This window comes from Lates calcarifer, linkage group LG12 (assembly GCF_001640805.2).
Source record: "Lates calcarifer isolate ASB-BC8 linkage group LG12, TLL_Latcal_v3, whole genome shotgun sequence".
Lineage (NCBI taxonomy): Eukaryota > Metazoa > Chordata > Actinopteri > Centropomidae > Lates > Lates calcarifer.
Window position 1 is genome coordinate 24655772 of NC_066844.1, and position 20260 is coordinate 24676031.

Sequence of the window (20260 nt, forward strand, 5' to 3'; positions counted from 1 at the left end):
TTTTTCACTTTTTGATCTGTTTGATCTGTTTTTGATCGCTTTTGTCCCACATATCCTGGGTTACTTTCACACGTTCCTGCCATGAGAATCACCATGGGAGGCTTGCTTAACTCACACTGTGGGTGTCCAACCATCTCAGCTCAATCCTCCTGAAGCATCTTGACTCCAAACATGTAACCTTGGAAACAGCAGATCACCTTGGAAACTTAATTTCTAAATAAATCCAATCATCTATTCTGAACATGTGTATATATGTTTTAAAAATACAAAGTTAATCATCATGTGCCACTTAATTGAAAATTATAGTAATTCCCTAGATTTGCATACAAAACATTTTTTTGTAATCATGTTTGTGTAGTCAATCAAAACTGACTTAATCAGGTTTTCATATTCTCCCTCCAGGGGATGAGCATTACAGAGGCAAAGTGAAACAATTTAAATTGCTTCTAATTATTAACTGACTCTAATTTCAATGATCATGAGAGTTCAGATACTTTCATTTCAAAACCAGGCCTGAAAATATGGCCTGTAGCATTCTTTTACAATCATGTGGCATTAATTACAAGGTGTTAACTGTATACTGTGATGTCATCCAACCTACAGATGGATGGTTGGTGCCAACAAATCCTTTAAAGCACCAGGACATCAGTGGGTAATGCACTCAATTATTCACTATGGACAACACATTCATGATTTTTTTTTTTCCTTTTTTTTGTGCAGCCTTTTGTCAGTCCAAGCAGAACAAACTCAACATACATTTCAAATGCACAAACACTCTCTGTTCTATGACATTGTTTCTTTTTGGTTTGGTAGAAGTTTGCAGCACTTTATCTTTTAGTAGTGAATGAGTGTGAGTGTTTCACATCACTGTTGTAGGTCAACTGTTGGTTGACAGGACTAAAAATGTCTATGCTACTAGTATTGTGGGGGGAAACGTGTACCATCTGTCTGCCAGCGTGTCCTGTCAGATTGTATCTAGTGCATATTCAACAAGACACAGCAGCTATTCAGCTGAACAAATGACTGACAAAGCAGCACCTGCAACTATTTGACTGACTGTGTCAAATAAATCAAACTGAACATGGAATGTTCACATGCTCATGTTGTGGTTGAGAGCAATAAACAGTCTGCTCAAGGTAAAGCAAAACATCTTCTTTGTGGCTGAAGAAAATGATGAAAAAATATCCAGGTTTGTAACTGATCTCAGGTTAACAGACACTTTTATAGAGGAGGCACTGCTTATTTTATTAAGTGACATTTAAAATGATTACTTCATATAACCTGTGTGTGTGTGTTTGAGAAATGCAGAAAATGTTTTGTTTTTCTTACCAGGATATGGTGCAAATTACTTTAAAATAGATTTCAGTGAAGAATTAAAGGGTTTCATTCAAAAACAAGATATCTGGCATTTAAACTAAATGAGCTCCCAGTTTGACTGCTGCATGAACATACAGAACACTTTGGATTATGGCTGTTTTACTCATTTTGATTATCCTTTGCTTTGCTGTATGGCCCTGAAAAGGAAAAGGGAGATAATTTTGAGTTAATATTCTGTACTAATCCTTCCTCCGTGACTTAGGAGGAACAATGTTGAGAACTGAATATGGCTCTGGGGAGTTAGTTATTTCACAGCTGTTTTGTATGGTTCTGTTATTGCAGTCACTCACATCAAGACACTTTTTTGCTCATTTGATGTGAATCTAGATTTAATTACTCACTGCCCTGGCACACTTAACTTATGCTTGTTTGGCTTCACCTGTAATCATCTCTGACTGAGCCTTAGCATGAAGTACCAGTTTACAGCACAGCATCACTGTCTTAGATGTAATTATGTTCAACCAAAGCATTCTGTTCCAGCTCCAGATAGGATCTTTTTTCCATATTTGGTGACTGTCGTGGAAAACAAGTGCCCTTCTCTGGCTCTATAGAACACAGTGGAATTTTCCTCCTCTTGGTTCAAACAAGAGATTTTCAAATAACGTGGATGTTAAAAGCATTGACTCAGATCTGCACACTACATGATAACATCACCCAAATGTCGTTAAGGGACATTTGATTTGATGCACAAAGTACTCCTCAAAGTCAAACAGTAAAGTCAATGTACAGGGACAGGGAGGGAGAAAGAGAGAGAGAGAAAGAGGGGGTAAGAGCATGGAGTCTGCTCATACTCAGCCCAGACAGTTTCCCTCAGAGGAAAATGAGATGAGGGGAGGGGGTTACTGACATTGGTAGGATACAGAGCTTCAGCAAACCAGACATCCAACTGGATGCAGCGAGTGATGAGGACATGCTCCGAGATCCCAGAATAACTGTGGAAAGATTTCGTTTTAAAGGTAAGTACAAAAATCCCTTCACATGTTTGTATGGTCATTTAATATGAAGTTTCAATAGTTTATGGTTTTTCAATGAATGGAATAAAAGTGATGCCATTTTGTTTCTCTACAGGCTGAAGAGAAGAGACTTTTGGATTCATAAAACCAAATTTAACGGGGTGATCTGACATTAGATTGCACAGGACAGATACAACCATACACTGGACAGCCGTTCCGAATCTGTGTTTGTGATGTGACCGCTGGCTGCGCCGAAAGTGGCGCTTTTACGCACAATGGAGGAGCTTTTACGCGTGCAGGACAGCTGGGCGCAGAATGTTTCATGGAGCAACTCAAGTCGTGGAAATGAAAGCCATTTAGGAAACAACACAGCGAATCCACTGAAACGCAACGAAGAAGTGGCCAAAGTGGAAGTTACTGTCCTGGTCCTGGTGCTGCTGCTCGCCCTGACCGGTAACCTGTGCGTCCTGTGGGCTATCCACACCACCAAGCACAGCCAGTCTCGGATGTATTACTTCATGAAGCACCTGAGCATCGCGGACCTCGTCGTTGCGGTCTTTCAAGTCTTACCGCAGCTCATCTGGGACATCACGTTTCGCTTCTACGGGCCGGATTTGCTGTGCCGGTTGGTCAAGTACCTCCAGGTCGTGGGCATGTTCGCGTCTACCTACATGCTCGTGCTGATGTCCGTCGACAGGTGCTTAGCAATCTGCCAACCGCTTCGTTCGGTGCACAAGAGAAAGGATCGCTTCTGCGTGATCGCCTCTTGGATGCTCAGCCTGGTGTTCAGCACCCCTCAAGCGTACATATTTTCTCTGAAGGAGGTGGGGAACGGTGTGTATGACTGCTGGGGGGACTTTGTGCAGCCATGGGGCGCCAAGGCATACATCACATGGATGAGTCTCAGCATTTACATTTTACCAGTGGCGATTCTGAGCATCTGCTATGGTTTGATATGTTTTAAAATCTGGCAGAATTTCAATTTAAAAACCAAAAGGGAGCACTTCCTGGCCCTCACACCGAGGGCCTCCAAAGGCGCGCACCCGCTTTCTCGTGTGAGCAGCGTGAGGCTCATTTCAAAGGCAAAGATCCGCACAGTGAAAATGACATTTGTGGTGGTCCTGGCCTACATTGTGTGCTGGACTCCCTTCTTCTTCGTCCAGATGTGGTCTGCATGGGATCCTGCTGCACCAAGAGAAGGTAAAGGCACGGCCAGTGTTCTTTTTTTCTAAATTGATGTACAGCTCTAGTGCTCCTGATTAACAGGAATATTTATTGATTTATGGAGATATTAACTCTCTTTCACACTGCGCCAAGTGCTCAGTGCACCATCTAGAACTAGAACACCATCTTTTATGTTGGTGAATTTATTGCCCATAAACCTTGTGATGTAAAACAAAAGCAGTTATTCCTCAACAATATGTCAGCACAAAGTGTCTCATGGGTACAAAGGTCATTGCCCCCACTGTACAATATGTCTGGGAATGCATAAGCAATCCACTTAACTTCCAAAACAACACAATGGTGTTTAACTTCAGACTTCCCCACAGCGAACACAGATGAATGGGAGTGTCATTTACAGTGGTTATCAGTTCAGAGAAAGTCCTCAGAGCCACTGGGAGAGTTAATGTACCAGTACATCAAAGAGTTTCTCTCTCTGTGTTCCCAGCGGTGGTTTATGTAATTTCCATTTAACTGCACAGTTTGTTCAGATTTACCCCTCATATCTTTTGAGCCTGACATTAAAAGGGGACAAGAGCAGCACAGCGGATATACATCATAACCTTTTTAAGTGGTGTTATCTGAGTAAAATTGCATTTGCTTGTTCATTCAGAGAGTTAGATAGCCTGTATTTGAAATAGGCCAGATTTAGCCAAGAAAATCATCTTCCTGTTTTAGTCCTCTTCCACGCAATTTTACACAAAATTGGGAAAATAAACACATTAAAGCCAGGAATGCATGTAGACTGTAATAGGGGGCCCCATATATTTTAGATGGATGCACTCGTATTATGAACTCCTTGTTGCTGTTACCAGGTAAATGTGAAATTTTCATGAGCTGTAAAGTTTTACTTTCAGCTTTTTGATGATGCATTTTTCTGATAACCAACGGGTTTTGATTTGTTTATTCAGAGTAAGAAGTAGGGAAATGTTCTTAACTGATAAGGGGATATTCAAATCTTTCAGGTTATCTGAAAAATTCAAGGGTATGTGGTTTTCACTGGACAGACACACTAATACACACACATATTGTTGTTTAACTCATCCTTTATTGCTGACAGTAATTGACTGAAATTATAGCAGATAACTGAACTTGGCAAGAAGCAGCAAATACATGGTTTGCATATGTGCATGGGAGAAACAAGAAGAAGAGTGGGGAGAAGGACAGATGCTATCAATTTCAATCCATCCATTATCTATTCCACTTATCCTTTGAGGGTCGGGGGGCTGGAGCCAATCCCAGCTGACACTGGGCAAGAGGCGGGGTACAACCTGGACAGGTCGGCAATTAATTTGAAATATCTCAGTGTATTTTTAGGATTTGGAGCAGGTTCGTGAAAGGTGGACTGAATAGAAATCAGCTGTTTTGGATACATTCTGCGTTAACAACCCCTTGATTTCAAAGAGAACTTTTCAAAGAAGAGCGTCTGTCCAAACCTCAGTGTGAGAGCAAAGATAATTTAGATTTCACTGACTCCTGTGCTCATCTTTACTGACCTGTTGCATTCTCTTTGATGTAATGCCACTCAGGTTAAGACTCTGTGTACGTGAGTTTCCTGTTGCTTAGGGCAGTTCAGTCAGACTGAAAAAACATTGAACACTCTCTTGGCCCTAAACTTCAGTCAAACCTGTAGAGGATCCACTGATAACAAAGCAGAGACTGAGTTCGTGCACTCACGCAATGTTTGTTTAACTTTTAATTCTCAGAATTATCTTTGATACAGCGTGTGTGCTCAGTAAAATAAGTGATGGCAGTATAATCAAAATCCTCCTTTTGATTTTCAACAGCACGTCCTTTACATTTTTTTCAATTTCAGTCTCAAAAAAACAGAACTATACATCATGATATTACAGAAAAGGAGCCAAGAGTAATGTTTTGCTTTCATTTCTGGCAGTACAAGGAAGTTCTGAGTGCACTGTAAGTCAAAGTGAAGTGTAACGGGGTTAAAAAGAAAGGTTTTGAATGCTGTTATTTTGTGGTATTTTGCCTTAAGAGGACAGTGTTCTCCATAGCCAAGACTTCCTGAACCAAATAATCTCATATCCCTGGACAGGGCATTTGACTTATCTGTTGAACAGGTTTCATAACTTTTGACGGGCCATTTGGTTGATGCTACCCACAGCACACCTCCCACTAGAGCACTATTGGGAGTCAGAACACCGTGAACAGAACAGGTCAGCATTTTGACTTGAGGGGAGACGAAGACAACGCGCACTAAATCTCTCTCACCCCATTAGGAATTGAAAAAAAAAAAAAATCTTGGAAGTCTTCCACTTTCCACTGTTCAAATGGTGTGCCTCTTCAGGATTCTCTGAGGCTCCAGCAATTGGAAATTTAATCAATTGAATTAATGAGAAAATAAGGTATATTTTTCCATTCAGGACAGCCTTTTTTAATTGAAGCCATTTATCATATTCTGTCAAGCAACTTAAAACCCTATTTGTGTGGCATCCATCAACCTACCCTATTTTCTTATAATCCTAAATGTCTCTGGGGTTGTCTGAAATGCTTCAGCATGTCAGCTCATATATATCTCCATAAATGATGTGCAGCATAAGTGCAAATGTCTTGAACAGGGATTGATTTATATAAAATGAAACAGAGAGTCCAAATCTGACCAGTGGTGGTGTTAATGTGAGTTTGCCGAATCATCTTCACTTCTTATCTTTAATTTAACATGAAGAAATGTTAATTAGGGGATCAAAGTTATTACATCTCATCCTCTGGGACCATGAACCTGTACTGAAATTCAAGGTAATAGCTGTTGAAGTATTTCAGTAAAATCAACTCGATGGTGATGCTAGAGGAAAGATCAAGAGATCACCAAACAAAACACGATAAATCATCTGACAGCCACACATTTCTGAACAAAATTTTGTGGTAAACTGTTCAATATTTGTTGATTTATATATCAGTCTGAACCAAAGTGGTGAACCAACTGACAGACCAATATCACCATCCCTCCAGCCATGCTGCTGGAAATGGATAAAACACTTGAATGTGCAGTTTGAAAGACCCAACAAAAAACACACAAAAGCGCTGAGTTTGGACTTAAGCCATCCTGGTGATTACATCTTACTGGAATGGAGAAAATCATGCTACTTTAGTGGCTTTTTACAGATCCACCCATCCATTCCTTCTCTAAACTGCTTTTTCTATTCTGAGTAGCAGGGTGTTGGAGCCTGTCCCAGCATGCTTTGGATGAGAGGCAGAGTGCTCCCATGACAGGTTGCACGTCACTAACAAATTTTAAAAGGATAAGGCTATATTTTATATTTTTAATCACTGTCAATAAATCCAAGTCCCAAACCCACCGATACCTCTAAAGACATAAATCTTTAGAAAATGAATCAAAATGTGCAGTTTAATCTTTTTTAAAAAGCTTTTTATCTATTTCCAGCAGCAGGACAGCATCTGTGGGATCGAATCTAAATAAACTACAGTATGTTGTAATGAAGGGACATGTCACCCAGTGGAATGGTGTGGTTCACTGATGTGTTTTTAATAGTTTTTAATAGACTTTTAATTGAGGTCTATGGCAGAGATGAATAACATACAATGTATTAGGCTTTGGCTACACAACAAACTTGGTAACAAAATTTCATGGCATTTGATATCAATAAGAAAACTGTAGATCATCACCAGACTCGTTTAAGATGCTTTCTTTTTTTCCAGTTTGGAGTAAGTCTAAAAAACATTACCAATCCCAACCACTCAGATGCATAGTTTCCTTTATTTTCACAGTTTAAATGCAGGCATTAATATCAAATCTATGTTCTTTGTTCCTCTCCTTAGACATGGCCTTCATTATCGCCATGTTGTTGGCCAGTCTCAACAGCTGCTGCAACCCCTGGATCTACATGTTCTTTGCTGGCCACCTGTTCCACGACCTAATGCAGTGCTTCTTCTGCTGCTGTAGACAGACGGACTCTTCCTGCAGCTGCGATCGACAGCGCAGGCACAAGAGCAGCTCCTCCACTTTCGTCATCAAGGACACCAGCAGCCAGCGGAGCCTCACACACACATCCAGCACAGGGGGGCCAGGACACTGAAGAGCCAGCTGAAAGCCGTCCACGCTTCCTGTGGTCGAGAAGTCTGGCAATCACGCAGTTCCCACTTTCAGGCATTTTAATCTTCTGCTGCGGCTCTGCGGTGGCCATTGCAACATGTTTGTTTTCAGATGTTTTAAACTGAGCTAAATAGACAATGTAAACCTCCTGTCCAGACAATACCCTGCACCCTGTGATAACAGAGAGCAGAACAAAATGTCATTGTGTCCAAAATGTGCTGTAGAGAGAGGCTTCTACAACAGCCACATCTGGCATCTGTTTAAATCTCTAAGGATGTGTTCCCTTGGCTTTCCCAAAACACCACTTTCCCTCTAGATACCGTATGCACCATAGTCCTGCATATACTGCATTTCTCTCTATTATAGGCTTTAGAAGTTCAAGATCTATCCTCTGCCTCTCTGTATAAGCAACCACAAGCATATTCAAAGTTGTTTGTATACTTCTGTCCTTAAGTCTTGAATCTTAAAGTCTTGTTCCAACAGTTGTTGCCCTGACTTGGCCTTAAAGACAAGTAATGATCACAATAATTATGTTAATATTGTGCAAGAAGATTCTCTCTTAGAAAGCAAAGCAAAATGCTTGACTGCATTTTAAGATATGGTCGTTGCTGTGTGCAGTGAGCACTTATTCAGCTACCGTAATGATTGTTTACCTTTTAAAGCAGCATTACTTTGTGTCCAAGCATTTTAATAGTCACGTTGTTCTACTGTGTGAGTGGTTACATCAAAATATTGATATGCATGAATGACTCAACGGTTATTAAGATAATATCCACTTTTAAGGTTTGGCTTGATGCAAATATCTCCACTGTAACAACAAAGCAAAAACTGACTGGCAAAGCGAAATCCAAAAGAATGCATCTTGCATCAAGGAGACTGGTTTCAATATTTTCTGCAGACTTTCTCGTATCACAGATCCAACACTGTTTGTCCCTTATGATGTAACGTGAAATTCACTTTGTAAATAGTTTCCACTGCTCCTCATACGTGCTCACACATCATCATTTTTTTATCAGCTCCATCTCTTTTTTGTAGGTTCTGGATAACCAGTGATGGTGGACTTCAGATTTTAGGCACGTTGAACCCAGTCAGGTCAAACTAGAATAATAGTTCCCTCTTGTGGCCACACTGATTATTCCAACAAATAGTCTTGTTTCCCTGCTCTGCCTCATAGGCTTTATGATTAGAGGCAATGTGCCAACTGTTTATACTCAACATATGGAGATTTTCAGTGTCAGGATCAGATAATGTGCATTCTTATCTTATTAGGTGTGTTTCACATTTTTCTTTAAGTTTACGTAACCGGGGCAAGTTGTCAAAGAAAACACTGTGGTTTACAGCAATATCCACAGGGAGCAATTTAAAGGTAAGAGAGGAGAACTCACATTCACATACTGTTTCAATAAGTGCACAAAATTGAATCCATCAAATATACTGATGATTTAATTTGTCATAGCATGTGGGAGAAATTATCATCATGTTAGTGGAATAAAACCATTCATACTGTACATAAAACATTTATTTTAAAGTTTGACTGACTTCAGCATAGATTAGATGACATTTAGATTTGACGTTTAAGCTTGCATCTTTTGTCTCAGAGAAATGTCCGGAAATTGGTCTTTGTGTCCAAATAGGGCAGTTACGCATTGCCCCTGCGTATAGCTGCTCTCCCGCGGCGGCACACCTCCCACAATGGTTGAAAGAATGGGCGACACAGACACTGGCACTCAATCACACAGCTCTTTACACAGGGCACAACAACCCAGATGTGGCCAAATGCCAGAAGAGCAAACAGGAGGCCCCAGATCAGTGCCAGAGGGACGCCAAAGATGGCCTGTCAGGAGGCGATAACAATGGTGTGTCGACTGTGTGAATGTGATGTAGCTGGCTTTCCACACCTCATCGATACTGCGTATGCCAGCAGGCTCTGCAATCACATCTTCAAAGTTGACCTAAGGCACACAGACAGAGTTCATTCATCTACTGTGTTTGGTTATGTCGGCTTAAAGGATCATTCACTTTCTCCATTTAGTCTTGCAGCACAGTGCACATACACAGACCTTATCATCAGGACTCAAGTACAAAAATCTACTCATTGTAAGAATCCTGAATACAAAACACTCTTTCTGGAAAGAGACATAATATATTTATTTTTTGTGGCTGTAGTTAAGTGTAGATGAGATAAATATACTGTTCTGTGATTTAGGGGGAACCGAGCCTTCAAGAGTTGAATCACAGAATAAACCTTCACTTAAAGTTTCCCTTTTAACTACCAGAAAGCTCAAACCAAAGCACTTGTTAACAGTAAAGCAGAACACCTGCTTGTCATCTTTTCTTAAAGCAAAATATTTAATGCGTTGAAGTTTTAGTAAAGGCTTAATAGTGACAGCAGTCAAATGAAGAGGAGGCGTTCTGCTCCACCCTGTCCCTTCACAGATATCTCTAACAGAGACTGAGAATAGACATACACACACTGTCAACCTCAAACTCTCACAAATTCCTAACATGTTTCCATCTGTGCATTTCTGTGATAGTAAAGTACAAAACATAGATAATTTGCACCTTGATCACATCCTCATTGATTTGTTTGGGGTCCCTGTCGTCGAGGTCGAACCCCCTGTTGTAGTTGTCCCTCCCAAGCAGCGGCTCCCGGCTGCCGTCACCGTCATCCATGACCCCGCTCTGTCTGAGTGACGGAGCAGGCTGAGATAATGAAACAAGGGGAGGCCTTGAGATGAGAGACCTCTGTGTTGTTAGCTGCAGTCAGAGCCACAGAGGGCAGGAAATGGCAGTGTATAAAACGAAACGCCACTCAGTGTTAATCCATTCCAACCTCAAAATGTCAGCAATATAGAAGGCACTGCTGACATACCACATCCTCTATTGGGCCACAAACAACACACACTATAGTGTACTTTTGTGCCAATGCAACAACTCACATGGTGACTTAAGCAAGCAAGAGGGAAACAGCCTCGTGTTGCCTTTCCCTTTGCCCAAAGAAGGAGCCATACTGCAGTATACGTTTTGCTGTCAAGTGCATAATCTATGGTAAGATGTTTTATTACAGAAAAAAGCTTTACTCAAGGGTTGCTCACATAGACCTACTTAAAACCCAACTTACTGAATACACAGCTTAGCAAGAACATTTGTTTTCAAGCTTAAAAAGTACTGCACAAATAAATATATGGATGTAATTCTATTGCAAAACTTATAAGCCCTGTCCTGCTGCACCTTCATGTATATCCATGCAATAGGACCTGCAGTATACTGCAACAGACAATGGTTTGAATATCTGTTTCAATCACACTAATGAGTTTAAATAGTGTCTGTAGGGTGCTCTATGATTAAACTCTCTGCCTCCCACTGGCCCTTCACTTAATTTAACAGAATAATGATGTTTTGTGTTCAGAACTAATCTCATTTCAAACAGAAAAAAAGGAAAACGCATCTAATGTGACTGGTTCTTTTCTACAGAACTACCAAGGTATGAAATCCGTTGTTTCTTGTTACAAACACTGTTGCATCCTGTTTTATTTTGGTGTTTCCTGTTCATCCTTCTATGTTGATTATCTGATTGGCACACACCTGTGCTGACTGGTGGGCTGAGTCTATAAAGGCCAGCCCTCTTGTCTACATCACTCTCATTTCACCTTGCTACAGGAGCACACTGGGTGCTCGATGCCTGGTTTTCTGTTGTTATGTTTGATATTTGAGCCAGCTGTAACTTAACAATGGGGACCAAACCTAGTCCTTTGTTTCTTGTTTGTCAGGTCAACCATGTGCAGCCGCATGAGGTAGTTGTTGAACTTTCCCAGTTGAGTTAGCCGGCGGGTGCTGGAGAGACCAGCGCCACTTTGTTATTTTTGTGTGATAGCCCTGGGGTGGCCCCTGGCGTGCCCGGGTGCATCACTGAAGATAAATAGGTAAAGTAAGGTAGTAATCCTCCAGGTAGAAAGGAACTGGGTTAGTTCTAGAGTAGGAGGACAGGCATGTCAAAATCCTGTAGCATGTGGCTGCTCATGGTGACCTGTGTGAGGCCTGCTTTGTGTGTATGAGCTACAATCAAGATATTTGGGGTTTGGAGTTGAGCATTCAAAATAAAGCCACTCCACCTGTTTAACCCTTGTACTATTTGTGTTTAGCAGTCATTTTGATTTGTACTCAAATTGGCTTGTGTGTAATCTGCACGTTTTCACGGATATTTTGCGCTGCAGGTTCTTTGGTGGGTGACAGTGTTTGACTATTTAGTTGAGCTTGTTGGCTGTAATTTGCTTGTGCCTTATTGTCACCATTCATACAGCCTTTGGTAACCATGTTGCAAGTTTGGAGTCTCAGTGGAGATCGTGTGATTTATTGGGATTTGGAGGTGATAAATCATTTGAATTGGACTGGTTTGTTAAAGACCCAGACACTCAGCAACTATTAAGACGCCCAAAAGTTCTTTGTGCTGTAGCTGACTATGGTACTGGTGGTCACTTAAAAGAGGAACCATGTACAAAATTCAAGGTCTGGTTGAGCAGGGTGTATTGTGTGGAAAATCTGAGTTGTCCAGTTATTAGACAGATGTATCTTCTGGAGGAGACCAAAATAAAACTGGATGCAACACTGTCACGTTCTATGAATAAAATTAAATCCTAGTAATTGTACATTATTGCTCCTTGAGGTTAAACTCCAAACTGCAGCTTAAAAATGTAAGAAAATGTAAAATGAAACTCAAAGATCAAGCCATAAAGATTATACAACATTGTATGCATAACATTTTCTGAAATTATCTCATTCTAAAATCATCAGTCATAACCACATTATCATGATAGTAAAAGTACTGTATGCTTCACAAAAGTCACTTCCAACATTCTCGTTTTCTTCAGATCACTGTAACAGTGAAAGTTATTGACACTAAGTTTCTTTATCACACTGATCTCAGTTGATAACTCTGATCCTAACCAAAGTGATTTCACACTCTGAGGATAAAAGTTAGAAATGCGTTGCCATGTGTTTTTGTCACTGTGACAGGTCAACACCAAATTATTGTTTGAAAATGTCACAAGCTTTGAGCCGTCATTAAAAAGAACCAGCAGATACCTTCGGACCGAAGTGGTCTTACCTGTAGAAAACGTGTATTAATAAACATTTTATTTTAAGAATTTAAGAATTGGATATCAATTCTCCCTTGGGCTCAGTCCACGAGAACACACAACGGACAATCCCAGTCTGGATGTGCTTCTCATGTGAGTCTCATTCTTTAGCCAGATGAATGCTGAAGCCTCCACAGCATTTCCCAGCACTTGTGAGGAGGGGACGTACAATGACGCCCAGCACGACGCTCCATAGGCTCTGCAGCCAGCAAGTGCCCATGAGGATACACTGGATACAGGGACTAACCATCCTGTCATAGAAAGAAACACAACACTTACAGAAGAAAATCACCCTAATTACATGAAGGAAGATATTTATCAGCCTAATGTACCTAGTGCAGCTAGTTTTAGTTCAACACACAACCCAGACAAAGCTGAGACAACCTCCCCAAACCTGAGAGATTTTCTGCTTTTATTAGTTTACTATTCCTTAACTTTGACTTAAATGAGGATATGAGCCACTGTTTTTCATCTTGGCACTTCCCAATTTCACCCACCAATCTGTATCTGTAAAGTCTTCTTTTCCTTTGCAGCTGTTTCACTTTCTCTTTATCTGCGGCACAGAATATCCACCCATTCATCTGACTCTCATTTCAACTTACTTCTTAATAGAAAAGAGTGAGGGTTAGTGAGATTGTTTTACCATAGTCTTTCTATGTTTTTTCTATAATTCTTAAATCAAAAAGTCTTTTACCCCTGCTCTCACACTGATGTATCGTTCTGTTGCTATTGTGTTTCCTCCAATTCCTCCATTAGCCAGATATTGGAAACCAGTTACAGGAGTTCTCCAGGGATTTATGATTGCACTTCCATGAAGTTGGAACTCATAATAGACAGTCTCTAGACAGAAGCTCTGTGCAGCACAGATATCCCGACTTTTAGTCCCAAGGATGGATCAAACAAAAAAACAGAAACTGGCTCTTTACTTTTAATGTAATGCCGAGTGATAAATCCATGTCATTACGAAATAAAAGCAGGCCTCTAAAAAAGGATATTTTGAAACAGAGAATTCTATCATGAAAAAATCTACTACTAAATCACTCTCAATTATTTGACTATTTATTATTTTTTATTTCATTTGTTATCTTCATGTGTTATCTAATACTGAAGGCTTTGGGGCTCCATAGATCACAAACAAAATTTCATTCACACCCATTTTTTTGGGACGGAGGTTCAAATTTCAGGGAAGAATGCCTCAAAACTAGGTCAAATTAAACCCAAACTGTCAGTGTAGTGAGATACCAGTAAGAGCAGGTGAGAATATGTGCAGGGAAGGCAGCAAGATCTAAACCTACCAGATGTGGAAGCAGCTGAGAATGGCAAAGAGGAGACCGGAGATAACTGACATGGGAATGGCCAGAAGCACAGTGACTATCCTGTAGATCCAAACCCTGGACACCTCAAACAGGGCGTGGCTCCAGATCCACACTCTGTCCCCACTGCGCACAGATACTGGCTCAGCGATCACATCCTCAAACGTCACCTGGAGACACAAAGAGAGAAGTGGTGATGACGCTACAATAGTCAACCGTGCTCTTGTTGGAATTGACTTTCAGCCTGTAAATTATATCCACAGGCGGACGGTGCAGTAAGCCAAGCGGCTTCTTGCCTCTACATGCCAAAGATTTATTGCGATTATTTTCTTAATCAGCTTTTTTTGTAATCAAAAGGTCCATAAAACAAAGTTCAATAGAGCTATTGCATAAGAATGCAATACCTTGAGGCAGTCATTGATACCTCGGGGGTCTCTGGCATTAATCAGAGGCTTGGTATCGCTTATTTCCACCAGTGTAGAAGTATGAATGTTTTCCTCTTCTTCCAGTGCAGGAGGGGCCCTCCACAGTGTCTGTGGTTCCTCCCCATTATCAGATTCTTCAGGGTCACTGGAGTCCCCTAAGTCAATCTCTACTTCCTCTGAGTCCTCTCCTTTCATCATGGTGTCCATCCAAACATCTGAGAAAAAACACAATCCAAAAACAGGCAAAGGTAGATGTGTGTCAGTCCACTAGCAGCTCAGACTGAGGCCGCTGACCGGACCCCTCAGCTGGCTGGGTGCAGTGGGGTTATATTGGGAACGTTACAGTGCCCTGAGTGGTATTTGCAGATGGTCTTTCAAGTGAAGATCATTTTCCTGTGCTGTGGGAGGACAGAAAGGATAGAGGGGGGATATAAATACTGTGAGCATGGAGATGACTTCGTATACACTGATACACACTACTAGGAATGCTATCACACTAACACATACACAGACAACATGAGACAAAACATGTGAGCAAAAGATAAGAAGAGTAAAACTAATTCTAGCTGGAATATTTAGTGGTGTGTGTTTTCTTGCCCTGTTGATTTTAAGATTGTATTCATGTCCAAGTCTTACTTGTCTTAAATGAAACTTAACTTGTCTTTATGTTAGAAAAGGGTTTGAGTCATGAGACAATACTGCCTCCCTGTGGCCTGTAATGGAAATTAAAATCATTTGTCCTCACCCGTGTAATGAGATGTGCACATAATACTGTTAGTATGAAACTAAGATTCCTTTCCTCAAGAATCAGATGGGCAAAGAATTTAAAATGGAACAGTCATGTGTGTTTAACCTCTATCACATATCACATATCACACTATCACATATTCATTCACTATTAACAAGAATCCAAGTCTATCTGATGGGGAAAATAAACCCCTGTCACAGAGGTACCAGTTGTCCTCATATGGCAAAACACACCAAACAAAAGCCATCTTCTTCATATAATAGATAAATGATCTGTTGAAAAACGCCTCCCTCCCCCCAATAATTTTCCTTTCCCTTTGAGAAAGCAGTTAACTGTTCAGGTGTGAGGATGCATTTACTGCCTTGACTCGCTCTTTCCACCACACCAACAGCATCAATTACAATGCAGAAGCAACAGGAGATATACTGCACGTTATCACAATGTCCCCCTCCAGGCCCGGACACTTTGAAGAGCGTTCTCGGGTCTCTGCACTCTGTTTGGTGTAAGGCACATTTCGCAACATGCTTTTAAGGAAAACCCTCTCACCTCTGTCGACCTTTGGACCCATTAACCAGACATCCTCACTGCTATTAATAGATCAGCCATGAATCCACAGAGTTAGACCTTATCAAACTTCTCAGCTACTCACCAGACATTCACGAGGCCATTGCAATCTCACACTCTCACACTCTCAGTCATCATCTTCAACAAACAAAGACCCAGTACAGCAGCTGGATAATCTGATAAAATAAGGTAAATATAAGAAAGTAATTTATTCAGAGAAATCCACGCCCCGTGCTTCACCTACAGTCCATCTGCAGAGCTCAAATATCCTGTAAAATAAACTGACATTTTTTCATGTTTTTAGATTGTTTGTGTGGTCAGTGGAGCGAATACATTTAAATTGATTTTAAGAGCTGTGAATGGAAGAGTTTGACTTATGCACTCTCCATAAATTACTGTAAGAGAAGCAAACAAAATGCAAATGCTTTTTATTCAGATAAGTTTTGAAAAATTTGCTGCATTTCAAACAAATTTCTACCAAGTACAAAACAACTACTCTTCCATGACCCCTGCACAGTCTCCATGGTAATAATAATTTCTGCCTGCTGCATGAAGACAACAGAGAGAGCACACAATGTATTGATGACCCAGAGTTTCCTGTGTTGGTGCAGGAGACGAGGGTATGCTAATGGACTGCACACCCCGGCAGATGGGGTTTGTTTGTGTCTGTGCCTGCACAGGTGAGGTCAGTGGAGGGAGTGAGTGTGTGTGTGTGTGTGTGTGGAAAAGAGGAAAGACGCATGTCCCGGTGTCCTGGCTAATGGCACCGTAGTGATTACCCCAAGACGTCACATGAGAGGGGGGGTTTACAAGAATTTTTTTCCAGAATATCCTGTAATCATTGGTGTTTTTTTTTTTTTTTTTAAAGTATTAGGATCATGTTTGTTCTAAAAATGTCCAATTAACACTTTGCACTTTGTACATGACAAAGTTTGTGTATTTTGTCTCTTATATAAATGTTAAACATAACTCTCATATATTTTGTATGCAGTGTGAAAGCCGCTGAAAACTTTTATTCTTTAATTGCAGTATTTCTCCATAGCATTAAAAAGTCAGGCCTAAATAAGCAACAATATTAATGTTGTATGTAAACAATCAGGTATTGGGTATTATTTATTAGCTTTATTTTATTCAGTTTAACACTCAAAACCTCTGCTAATCTGCACAGAATCTGGCACACAGGATTGTATGAAGTATATGAAAATCTCTCATATGAAACAACCAAAATGACCTTTCGTGACCTCCTCATGATAATGCATAATGTGAGAATAATCTTGTCAAAAAAAAAAAAAAAAACTGTGCAGTCATATTTATTTCAGACAAAATACACATGCACTGGTCACATGCAAACTGCACAAATTACAACAGTTTTGACCCTTTTTTATGTATGTGACAGGCACTGTGTGAAGGCATCACATTGTTTTGCAGGCACAGAGCGATGAGCTGCTGCCTTAGACACACACACATGTCAGTCACATTCATATCACACAGTGGAAATATGTTTTTGTTTGAATCTGTTTTTCAATTTAACTCCATCCACAGTTCATCCCTCTCTGTTCCCAGTGGCAGCAGCTTATGTGGGGCATGAGGGATGTCAGACAGTGTTCCTGCTCAGCTGTCAGTCCAGCTGCTTTCAGTACAATAGGTCAGACTGATTATTTTGTCATGTCTAGTTAACGACACAATCGGCAGTCTCAGTGGTTCCCATCTAATTCCACAACAAAAAATGGGGGACATATATTTATCTTTATCAATTGATTCTTTGTACAAAACGACCTCAAACCACTAATTCCATCATCACAAAATGAATCAGCTGCAGTTCAGTTTCAGTATCACATTACTATGGTTTCCCATGCACATAGGATTGGAACACTTTTCAGATCTCCTCTGAAGAAATTTAAAATAAGAATACTTAAAAATACACATGGCCTAAACAGCTAACCTGTTAACCTTCTAACCTTTGAACTTCCAGACAGTAACAGATGCTGAGGTGACATTCAAAATGTTGCCTCTCCTAAGAAAGATTATTAGACTAAATTATGTGAATTTATAGAATTTGGCCCACATATTCTTCTAATAGTTTTACGTTGAAGTCTTTTTGCTAATGTAATATAATACAATCCCCCTTTTCAAACTGAAATGGCAGAGAATAAATATACCTGATTTATACCACTCTCATGTCTGTACAGCAGAGCAGAGTGGAAACAGGAAGAAACAGAAAACCAAATCTTTCTGTGTGCACCTCTAAAGCTGATTAATTGATAACTTCTACATTTTTAGTTTGATCCATGAAAAAATAATTAGTGTAAAAACAAGACATTGTGGCAAGAGCCTGTAATATACACACTTTACCTTAATCTGATCAGTTATGTTGTGTGAACTCTGACTCTGTTGGAGTAGACGAACAGCCGTCATGTTATATCTGTACATGCAGTCCTGAGGAAACTCACGCTGTTGCTGTTTGAGGGAAACAATGTGATTCGCTTCTGTGAGACAGCGCCAATCAATCACACCTTCTTCCTTTGATTCCTTCAGGAGTGGTTCTCTCATTATCACCGTCTGTGTAGCAGCAGAGAAGCTCATCAAGTTTAAAGTAAACAGACAGCCAGCGATAGAACATCACGTCTTTTCAGTGGAGTTACCATTAAGTGCTGCCGAATAACAAACCACCCTCAACTGAGCCCAAGGCATGAATTCTCATTTTCTATAGAGAGTGGGCTTGTGTTTGATCTGCAATGAATATGCTTTGTAAAGGAGATGGACAGTTGATGTGATTGTCTTGATTTAATAAAAGCAGGCCATTGGGGTGGGAGGTCTTTCACTTTAATTAGCAACTTATGAAGACTGCTCAGGCTCAAATATTCATTAAACTGAATCAGACACTCTGGAAGCAGCGGGGTGATGAAACAGGCAGTCAGCTCTTTGAAGTGTATTTGTGCCAACCTTATCTCCCCTTTTTTGTATTATTTTATTTCAGAAACAGCAGATGAAATTAAAGAAGTTGGTAACTTAAGTGCCTGAATTTTCAGGTTCAGGACTATGTTCAACTTTCTGTTCGGGACAAAAACATGACAGATATTAACAGAATATATTCGGGTTTCTTTTAGAGCGTATGGATTTCTGAGTACAGAATGTTCTCTTTTGTAAGCAGCTTTAAGTAAAAATGTTTAATTGAAGCTATCAAAAACCCAAGACTCTGCTTAGTTAAAAATGAATTTCTGTGGGTTCGAACAATAGTTTTGGTGGCTGAGTTTGTTTTGACTGGGCCATCATAAAAAAGCAGTGTATGAAATTATTCATTATGATTTTAAATGATAGCTATTAAGAGTGGACTGAGTGGACTAAAAGAGTACAGCCAAAAACATTTAACCTTTAAAACAACTTCCTACATCCCAGTAATGGTGGTAATGATAACACGTATGTGTCCATCCATCCATCCATTATCACAGGGGGCTGCAGCCAGTCCCAGCTGACACTGGGTGAGAGGCGGGGTACACCCTGGACAGGTCGCCAGACTAATGTTCCTGTCTCTGAGTATAACTGTGTGTTTGCACAATATCTGTGAACATCTTGTTCTGAGCTGTATTTTATTGGTTTGCTTTGGTAATACTACCTGTACCGTTATCACAGCTGATACTCTGCAGCACTCACTGTACATGAATGTGTCTATGGCCAGAGACCATAAAATTGCACAGTGTTCTCTTGCTTTTAACACATCTAGATGTCAATAAATTACTTTCCCTCATATTTTTGGATGTCAGTTTGTAGGTGCATGTGTGTTTGTAGGATGCCTTTTCTCCTGCCTGTCATTACGCAGTCTTCTCCAGTGACAAGCAGCATCAGTGCTACTAGACAGCAAAGCAGGCGTTATTTTTACAGCTTTCTCTGTCTAATCTGTTTATCTGTTTACTGATTTATATCTCTAGATGGTGTTTACAGGTTTGGCGTAAATATAGCTCAGTGTGCTCTTTTCATTTGTCGCCAGTTATCAGCATGTCTATCCAGTGTGATCCCTTAAGTCTAATCTGTGTGGAAGAGCTGCACATTCCCTCAAATATTCTCCAGTGCAAACATCAACAATATATCATCAAACTGTCTTGATTGATTGATCTGTGTAGAATAAAAATGATTAAGTCACTTTAATAAGAACAAACTGCATGTGTGTTGATTCTGTCTAATTATGTCTATAGAATTTGACAAGTAGGTCATCTTCATAGATGGATGCATGGAAATATATATTTTTTGTGGTTAATCTGCCAGTGTACACATATTAAGAGGGTATTAGAGACATCCACTTCAGCTGTTATGAAATGGCATTTTCTCCTTATATAATCCTGTGTTAACTGAGCTCAGTCTTAGTCAGAGGCTTTGGCAAATGGACACATGGAGGACACAGAGTTCAGGACCCAGAAAATCACAGCACGTCTTCACAGGGACAAAATGTGCATATGCAGG

General features: G+C 40.3%; 2 protein-coding genes and 1 pseudogene across 2 annotated transcripts; 1 reads left to right on the forward strand and 2 right to left on the reverse strand.

Annotated features, from left to right (window-relative positions):
- The first annotated feature begins 2214 nt into the window (after positions 1-2214).
- Positions 2215-8389, forward strand: oxtrb (oxytocin receptor b). The gene is given in 4 exon segments (XM_018686565.2): positions 2215-2333; positions 2446-3530; positions 7347-7546; positions 7548-8389. Coding segments are annotated over 3 exon segments (1323 nt in total). The 5' UTR covers positions 2215-2333; positions 2446-2605; the 3' UTR covers positions 7746-8389.
- A 656-nt stretch (positions 8390-9045) lies between these two features.
- On the reverse strand, positions 9046-12210 carry LOC108889885 (caveolin-3-like; annotated as a pseudogene).
- Positions 12211-12348: 138 nt separating this feature from the next.
- On the reverse strand, positions 12349-14826 carry cav4a (caveolin 4a). Its single transcript, XM_018686566.2, has 3 exons — positions 14473-14826; positions 14051-14238; positions 12349-13006 (listed from the first exon to the last, which is right to left on the reverse strand). Exons 1-3 carry the CDS (start codon positions 14698-14700, stop codon positions 12856-12858), a joined length of 567 nt encoding a protein of 188 aa, XP_018542082.1. The 5' UTR covers positions 14701-14826; the 3' UTR covers positions 12349-12855.
- Between the last annotated feature and the right edge of the window lie 5434 nt (positions 14827-20260).